At 38.1% G+C, this 9846-nt stretch overlaps 1 protein-coding gene across 1 annotated transcript in view; it reads right to left on the bottom strand.

The window, feature by feature from the left end:
- Positions 1–9846, bottom strand: part of rngtt (RNA guanylyltransferase and 5'-phosphatase) — a 124643-nt gene that overhangs the window by 3982 nt on the left and 110815 nt on the right. The window contains exon 15 of the mRNA XM_015405270.1: positions 2198–2321. Coding sequence (XP_015260756.1) covers positions 2198–2321 — 124 coding nt within the window. The remainder of the gene's footprint in view (positions 1–2197; positions 2322–9846) is intronic.

Raw genomic sequence — 9846 nt, 5'->3', positions numbered from 1 at the left:
AGTCGAATGACAATGTTCTAGTTTATTGCAATAACACAGGAATTTGGAATTATATAACTGAAATGTTTAACCGTTTGACCAGATTTATTTTAATGTCTGCCACTTAGAAAAGTTAAAAAAACAACCCACTGGACTTCGTTTTCCAAGTTTGAATATCTTTCGCTTGCCATCCAGGAAGCTTTTTCAATTCAAAATGTCTAAATTATCAATGAATTCCAAGCTCTATAGAGTAGACCAAACAAAGCCTTGTTTTGGCTTAGAAAACATGCAAACTGAACCAGAGGAACAGGTCCACCCTTTAGGAACGGGGAGTCGTTGAGGTCTTTGTTAGCCTGCAGTACCCGATACAGGTTTATACCTCTTTGTTTGGGCTACCTTTCCAACCTTTACCAAAGCCCCATTTACACTACCCTTTTGAAACTGTGCCAAGAACAGTCTGAGCATGGTAACCGAGATAACTGTGAGTGCAAATAGAACCGGACAGTGCTAAATCTAGTACTAGTTCAGCAGTAGAGCTCGGCACAGTTCAGTCGTGGCTCAGTTCTTTGATAACAAAGAGCGCATGAGCAGACCACGTCATCTCTTTACAGTCAGCTTCCAGTAATTGGAGGTAATGCACATCAGCATCATCAGCTTCCCAACCGCCATAAAACAGAAGAAGAACTGTAAACAACAATCAAAATTTTGAAGCCATTTTATAAAATAGCTTCAAAAGAGCGTGGTGCTACCAAAGGCCGCCTTCTTCGTCTGACTCTCAACAAACAACGAAATATCACAATTATAACCAAACATAACTTCCTGAATGTTATGGGCGCCGCCATTTTGATTTGCTTGATTCCCTCCTTCAATGCTAGCAGTAGTACCGTAGATCGTCCCTAGAAGTTAAGGAACCATGCTGGCGTGATGTGTAAATGGTCGTAAGGAACAGAGCTCGAAAACTGATCCAAGTTCAGCCCAAACTTTGCACAGATCGGTTTCAGAGCGGTAGTGTAAATGGGGCAAAAGGTGTTCACAACAAAGAGACTGTATTTGTCTCTGCAGCTTTCTGTCTGTCTGTGAGGAAGTTATTTTTGATTCAGAAAGCTGTGTGAGAGAGACATGAGTATAGTGAAGAGACACTTATCTCAAATCTAAAGTATAGGATATATGAGGCATGGTCCTGTACATGTGGTCCATATTTTCCCCAAAGATCATCTTTTAAATCAGCTAAGTCACAAAACAAAGGATGTTTTTTAAGCTTTCATGAAACAGTAATAGGATTTTTAAACGAGTTTTCAATAACTGTAGATAACCGTAGAAGGCTCCACCCCTCAGAAGCCAAATTAGAGCTTCTGATAAAAAGTTGAACTGCATGTCTGAAGACAAAAATCAGACCGACTGAACCTCAAGATTGATGAACAATTATCTCAAACTCTGAACTTGGTTTGTGCTGCCATCATGTTTGTATCTTGTTTCTTAAGCCACCACAGGTCTGTACTGACTCAAACTCTAAGTTCGCCACCTCTGAACTGAGTTTAACATACTTAACATCAAATGGAACGTATGAAGGCTAGCAGCGTTCAGAGAGTAGCTGTTGTGGAGAATGTGGGACCTAGAATTAAAAGTCGATATCTATAACTTTAGAAACTTACCTTTTAAGGTTAGTTTATGTTCTTTGTGCAAGAACTCCAGCCCCCATCCATTACAAATAGCAGAAAATCATGGAGGCAGACATTATTAACAATAAAGGATTGAGTGCATCCATATTCTGCAGATGGAACAGTCACCTGAACATGCTTTATGGAAACACTTTGATTTGATTTTGTTGTTTTTGAGCCACTAATATATCTTGGAAACACTATTACAGGAGCGGTATTTACTTAAAAAGGTTAAAATACTTCTAATGCCAAATGTCAGCTTTTTCTCAGCTCAAAGAAAGGACAAGGATGAAAACAATTTGTCCTGAGCAGAGTGTCGGAGGCCAGACTGTCACTGCGTGCTCTTACACAACAGAACATCTGCCACCTCCACACATATTCACACACTCACAATCTCATAACACTGAAATCTAACAGAGCAAAGCCTGATGTAAAACAGAGATAAAATAAGCCATTAATCACAAGGCAACCGCTCATTTTTCACTTTAATACAGGCACAGATAACGGAGAGGCTGAGATTTTAATAAATAACTGCAGACGAGTGATGAATGGAAGCTCACCCATGGCTGTGTCGTAGGAGTTGGGGAAGCTTTTGTCCACCCTCTGCCTCATGAACACCCAGCTGTTGTTAGCAAAGGTGCACTCGATGATCTTGTTGTCGTACTGTTTCAGCTCTTTGGTAGCCTGCGCATAAAGAAAGCAGAGACTAAAGAAACTGGAAATGAAGGACAGTATCCTTTTTATTGTATTATATCAGATAATCAGGTTTTCTAGAGATAAACGGACATTATTTCACAGCGACCGCCCAGAAACCTGACTGATCTAGAGAAGATCAGTGTGGAGGAGTGGGCCAAAATCCCTCCTACAGAGTGTGAAAACCTGGTGAAAAACTACAGGAATCGTTTGACCTCTGTAATTGCAAACAAAGGCTACTGTACCAAAAATCAACATAGATTTTCTCATGTTCAGATACTTATTTGCAGCTTTAGCACACAAATAAATGGTTAAAAAAAATCATACATTGTGATTTCTGGATTTTTTTTGTCTACATCAACCCTTTTACATGTTTATTTTGAAGATATAAGGTTTTTTGACTTATCGCTACCAAGTTCAGCTTTGTCTCTTTCATGGATGAAAAAGCACCTCTGGATGAATGTCTTTCTTTTCCCCCCCAATCTCCTCGTCCTTTTAACCAACAGATGGTCACAGCAGACGGTTTCTAAAAACGATGGTGCTTGGGGTGTTTTCCTCTTTAAATAGAGGAGTTATTCTCCGTCTTCCCCACATGCTTGATCAAGAGGAGGAACTCTTAGATATAATGAAAAAAACTGGCATTAAAAGGATCAACTGAATGTTGCTGCATGTATTAGATCTGAGGCTAGCCATATGACTGGTTTGTATTAAAATGGTTAAATTAATTTGAGCTGAATATGATTGTTTAACTGGAAATTAATAAGCGCTCTATGTCTCATAAAATGCCTTGAGGTCCCATTGGTTGTGATTATTGTTGTATGAATGAGCTGAATAAAAAAAACAATACAGTTTAATCACAGTGTGATGGTCTTTATAACACCGCAGTGTGACAGAAAATCTACGTAACCTGTCTGTAATAATGAAAATACCTTCAGTGAGACATCAGCGCATCCAAATACTGACACGTTTCGAATTGCTTTGATGCAGCTCTCAACAAAGCAACAGTTCCTAGTCCACCTACTGCGCTGCAAAGGATCACTGACTTATTACATCACACTCAGCTTTGAAAACCCCACAAAAAATACAGGAATCTGTGCTGCATACTGTAACACAGCTCAAGTTTATGAAAGTGGCACATGATACTGAAGATCAAGCATGAGTCAAAGAAGACATTTGAGCATCTGCTGTTTATTTGTCAAGAGACTGTGTCTCACTGTGAGGATTCTTCAAAGTTGGAAAATGTAAATCCCTGTGCTGCTGGGAACGAGGAAGATGCACACACAAGAAAAAAAAAATTGTGGCAACCACCAAGATTTTGAAATAAACAATAATAGACATCAGGATTTATTAAACTGCTCCTTGTTGAAGCCAGAATCGCCAAGCATCAGATAAAATGTGAAAGACATTGACCTTTAGGGTTCAAAATGAACCTCTGACTCACAGTCAGAGGCTGTCTCCAGGAAAGCCCCGACATTTGGCAAAACACTACAAAGTAAGAGCTTATGTGATCCTAGAGTGCCGGGCATCTGGGCTCTCAGTGGGTGTCGAATTCACACAGGAAGCAAGAAAGGGTGTGAGGAAGAAAGGGAGGAACAGAGAAAGAATGCAGACAAGAGACAGAGAGAGAGAAAGAGTGTAGATATGTTTAGACCTTCACAAATCACATCTCACTGAGCAATTATTGTTCTATTGAATTTCTTTTATGTCAATACAAGACAAGGGCTGTTGGGCCCAAACATATCTTTGAGCCGCAGATGATCTAAAGCACCGACAGAGTCTCTGAGCTTTCCAAAAGCTCCCCGCAGCAAACTGCCAGGAAACTGTGAAGGGCATGCGGGCAGGACGAGCAGCTACAGGCTGGATCTCTCCCTGCTGCCGAGGAGTTACACGTTGGCTGCCATTTTTCATCACCACTTGGTGCATAATCCATCCAAATCTGTCTCATTATGGCGGCACACGTGTGCCACCAGTTATCAGGGACATTCAGACTTTTTACACGTCTGTGCTATGTGCAGTGTATAGAGGGTTTAAAACAGAATTATTACACCAACAAAGCAAATCTAATTCTGTAATCAGGACTGCAACATGTTTAAAAAAACAACCGTCTAAATATATATCAAGAGTTTACAATTAAAAGCGTAACAATGAAATATAATTAATTTATGTGTGCCATTACAGTGTTGTTGTTTTTTTAATAGTGGGACCTTAAATACCTCCACTGATGGTCAGATATATTTGGAAAGGAAGAATAGATGACAAATGGAGCGATGGACGGCAAATGTTTCAGTTGATGGACATGTCTTTTTTTGAAAACCTCCCTCCGTTTTACCTTTAAACTTTATTTTGACATTTTGATTTTATTCAGGCAGGAGAAAACTTACATGATCCTGTGAAGTAAACTAAATCAGCAGCCAGACTAAAATAAATTATGTTTGAGATTTACAGATGAACCTCGGGCTCATTGCCATTAAAGCATTAATCATTCCTGACATGCAATGCCTTAATAGTCTCAGCTCCGCCACATTAGCACCGCCTCAGTGGCAGTGTGCCTTCAGATCATTTAAATAAAGATTTCATTTCAATGCAAGATATTAAACTCGACGGATAACCGTCTTACCCAGAGAATCAAACGATTTCATCACCATAATCCGATCAGTTCTCTAAATATAACATCTGTAAAAGAGCAGCACCTGTTGATGGTAAAAGCTAATTCATTCTCTCATTTAGAGCTGTTTAGTAGCAGCATTGTTTTTTTTTCTTTAGTTGATGGGTGCAGCAGAGCAGGAAAGGTTTATTCCCATCATGTCTTGAATTATCAAAATGTCTCTCATGAGGCCCATTAGCTTTTTCTAGTTGCAGAAAAATGAAATTTACACACTTTCAATGTGATAATGAAGGCATAACCATCATTTTTGGCTAGTGGTGTTCATAATTGAAAAGTTTTGTGATCATTTCATGTCTAAATACGCATCTATGCGTCTGAATAGATTATTACATGTTTAGTTGAGACTTCACTAACTTTTTGAAGATTTCCCCCAACAACTGTGTAATTTTTTATTTGGCATCCGACAATAATTTAATAAACCTGCTCCTTTATCAGCTCATGGCGATAGCTGCAACTCTTGGGCATTTGGTATATTAAGCCTAAGTTAGAAGTTTTCTTGGAAACCTTTTTTGCTTCGCTTTAACTGTTTTGTTCGGAAGTCAAATCAGAAAAGACGCGCAGGTCTGCGGCACTCAGGTCCCTTTTAATAAAAGAACATGAGATGAGATGATGTATAAGTGGGGAGAGGATACAAGATGCAGAAGCATGAATATAAACAGGCTGTTAGGGAATAACTTTACTGATGAACAGCATGGAAATCAATCTTCAAACTTTAATATCTGTTATCAGACAGAATATAGGACTTGTCCTCCACATTATTATCATATCCAGTGGAAATGCGGAAAATTGGAACAGGAAGTTCAGCAGACAGAGAATTGGTCTTCAGTGTAATGAAGATCTAGACATGGCCATGATCAGCAGTGTCAGAAAACAGATATGCTCATTCTATTAACTAATTACATGATGTCAGACTCAGGCCTCTAGTGAGTGCGTGTAATGCTCAAGTTCCACATTAAGGTTGACTACTGAATCAAGAGACAAACGGGAGAAAACCCAGGTAATTGTGTGTAAGCAAGCAGGAGTTCTGCTTGTCAGGTCTGTCAGGTAAACAAGGACTCTCTACAGGACCACATCTAAAACCCCCTGACAATGTGCTCTAAACTTTAAAAATAAAAAGCAGGGTTAGCTTTTCAATAATTCAGAAACTTTTCATGGTTTTTAATCCTACATCTAAAATATTAGGCAAAACCAGCGGGCATGAAAAGCTCTAAAAAAGCACTGTAATGATATTTGAATGATGCTGAAGCAGAGAGAATCACACAGCGATGCCTTCAGGAGTCACATAAATTGGAGATTTCAGTGATGGAAACAACAGTCAAAGTATTTCAGCACCTGGTGTCGGAGGTGCATGCTGTGAAGCCATCACAGTTTCATCAAAGCTGCAAGCTTTTTTTCTTTTCTTTTTTCTGGAGGAGCTGCTCTTACACCTCATCACTGGTGGTTACACCTGCTAGGCAGCACTCAGATTATTTATGATTAATAATCTGTATGCAGAAGCCACACATAGCTGCTACAGAGCATGTCGACACTACAAAAAGCTGTAAGACTTTGCTAAAAAGAGGCACTGATACGCTACACTAGAAGAGCAGAAATAAAGGTTCTAGAAGGAAAAAAATGTGCAACATAAAAACAGGAATGATGTATTTAAATCTGACAGAACAGAATTTCTGCCTATTTCTGTATATATTTTACCTTTTCAAGCATTATAGACAGTTGCTCCTGCAGATCTACATGCTATCAAAGTGGTAAAAAACAGTAAATGAACAACAAGGTTCCAGTCGTTTTAGCTTCTGATCCTTTTAGCAATGATATCAAAGACTTAGACACAACTATTACTAGAATTGTGCTAATTTACTCCCATTTCGATATGTTTTCTTTCCTTCTTTAAGGAGCTGAGCTGTTTATCAAAGGTACTTTCTTACAAAGAGACCAATATACAGAACTTAACTAAAACTAATGTCAATGATAATCAAAAGTAAAGTAAAATGAAACTTGGTTTAGTTCAGGACTGTGATTGTTTCCCATTTAGCCTACATTCACACTGCAGGCCTTGATGCTCAATTCCGATTTTTTTTTTGCGTGGCTGTTCGCATTTCCAATTATATGTGAGATGTATGTGGTCTCCTGTGTGAACTGAATTCATACAGCTTAAGTGTCCCGCATGCGCAGGAAAGGACGTCACAAGCAAGCATGCTCTGTGTTTACGGAAGTAAACATGGATGGAGTGCTTTCCTCATCTTAAAAACTCAATCTTTCAAGATGGTTAAAAAATAAAGACTGCACTTCGTATTATCCTCATTCATGGTTGTTGTTTTTCTTGCCGCTTCTGAGCAGCAAGACTCAGAATAGTGACCTTTGTTGAGTATTAATGATGTTCAGGTTGGATGAATGCGACACGGGTCGCATTTAAAAAGCTAAGATATGTATTGGATTCAGGACCACATAGCAATGTTGCCTGGGTCATATTGGATAAAGTCAGATCTGAGTTGTTCAGACTGTCATGAACATATCAGATACAGGTCACATTGGGTCACAGGCTGCTGTGTGAACGTAGCCTTAGTCTTTTTAATGTCCAAACTACAGTTTCTTTTGCTTGTTTCTTAACATCTCAACATTATTAATTAACTCATATCTTCTTCCTGCTGATGTTTTAATCTATTCACCTATTATAAAAATGATTTTTCTCTTATATGATGTGACTGGTTGATAATTTGTTTTGGAAACATATTTTAAAGCAAACCCAGCATATCGTGCGCGAACACCTTGTAAAAAAAAAGTTCTTCTCCAGTTAAATAAATGTACTGCTTTTCCTTAAATGTTACAATCAGCACCCTTGGACAGCTAAAGTATTCTAAAAATGGGTCATGTGGCAGAAAAAGACAGGAAGGTACAGCACATTTTCGCTCAATACTAAAAACTATTTTCAGATTGCAGACTGCAAAGAAATGTAAACAGGAGACAGGAAAAAACAAGAGAAAACAGGAGCAGCGTTTGTGTTTTATGTAGCATGGCTGTATTTCAAACCAGTTGCAGATACTAAAACATATCGAATATTTAATGCTAAAAGCCTAAAAAGTCTAAAAAGTTACACTTATGCTCAAACTGTGTAGTTATATAATGCATGAGAAATACACCACCTTTTCGATTCTTATTACTGCTTTTTCTGCAGCCAAATCAAATATCCCTTTTCAAGTAAATATCACTGAATAATTTTTTTTTTTTAAATGAAAAGAGGTAGATAAAAAGAACAATTTGAATCCAATTGCTCAATCATAGAACTACTTTCAGAAGTAGAACTCCAAAGCAAGTTTGTTCAGTAGACTAAATGTCAACAGAAAATAGGCAGGACTGTCCCGCATCATCCTTTCTTTTCTACCAGCAAAATGTAGCCAACAACGTTTTTGAAGTTTAAATCTTGATCACAAAGATTTTGGTCAGAAGTGACAACAAGAAAGAAAAGAAATAATATCCAGATGTCCATCAAAAATTCCATTTCATCCATTTTCCATCAAGCTTTATCACGCTGGGGTCACGAGACGCTGCTGGTGCCCATCTCCAGCTGTCAGAAATTAATCTCTGGAAATGATCTAAAAAGCCAGTCACTTCCTGTGGATCTTACCTCAATTTTGGGAACTTATTTGGTAACAGAATGACAAGTCAATCAAAAGCTTTTAAATAATCATATATTACAAATAAACAGACTCATTTATCTTAAGAGTATGCACAAACAGTATAAAGTAGAACGTTTTTTTTTTTTTAATCAAACTGTAGATAAAAAGTTCTTCTATTCATAAGAAAACAAAACATTTCTATCCAGGCTTCACAAAGCTGCAAATAGGTTTTCAAATGCTCCACCAATAAATCTATCTAAAAACTGCCTTGGAAAATTCATTTCTTCAGGAACCAACAGAAATTACCACAATAAAAGGAGCCAAATTTGAAAAATGACCTCAATAAAACTAGTTTTTGTGAAAATTACACAAGTTTTTCAAATGACAGAAAAGCTGTTTTGATTTTTCTTTACCGGCAGCCAAATGCATTTCGATGAGATGTCAGCTGAATGTTCTCCAAATTGCATCTAATCGGAGCACAGAAATTACCACGATGCCCAAGGGCAAGGCAATCAATGTCAAAGATGCAATGTGAGAGCTCACAGAGGACTATACACTCAAACGCTTGCTGTGCAGAGGTGTTGGATTTAGCGGGAACAGTGTACTGACGGAAAGCACATGTCATCTTTACCTTTGCTCACATCTAATTAATAATTTTTTTAAAGCAGATTGCTTCAGCTGTTAAAGATGTTTCACTAGAAAATAGTAACATAAAAGGTGATTTACAGATAGTCAAGAGCTGCTGAACTTATTCTATTTCAGATTACAGCCCAAGCAAACAGAAAACATACCTTGATGCACTACAACGCTGAGCGTTGACAAAGGAAGGTGTTCAGGCTTTATGGATCGTTCTCCAACACAGTGACACAGACAACCTACGCTCAGCTAAAGTGATACATTTTTAAGAGTGGACTTTTTACATTAAAATGTGTCATTGTCATGAGCTAAATGCAAAAAAGACTTAAGGCCAGAACACAATGTGTTCGACTTTTAATCTTATTTTTTTCCATGTCACACTGACTGCGTACAGAGAGGCTCAGACTAGGCAGGGTTGGCAGATTTTTCAAATTTATCTCTGTGCTATACACAAATTAAAACTATTTTCCACATTTAACTTGGACAGATTATGAAAAGTTATTAAATAAAACAAATAAACAATCACCTGCATGTTCTATAACACCCTACTTAAAGGTATACTATGCAACCGGTGTTGATTTTCCAGCGAGGCTCCCCCCAGAGG

The sequence above is a fragment of the Cyprinodon variegatus genome, unplaced genomic scaffold (assembly GCF_000732505.1).
Source record: "Cyprinodon variegatus isolate N-32 unplaced genomic scaffold, C_variegatus-1.0 Scaffold37, whole genome shotgun sequence".
Classification (NCBI taxonomy): domain Eukaryota; kingdom Metazoa; phylum Chordata; class Actinopteri; order Cyprinodontiformes; family Cyprinodontidae; genus Cyprinodon; species Cyprinodon variegatus.
This window is presented reverse-complemented; position numbering and strand designations above follow the sequence as displayed.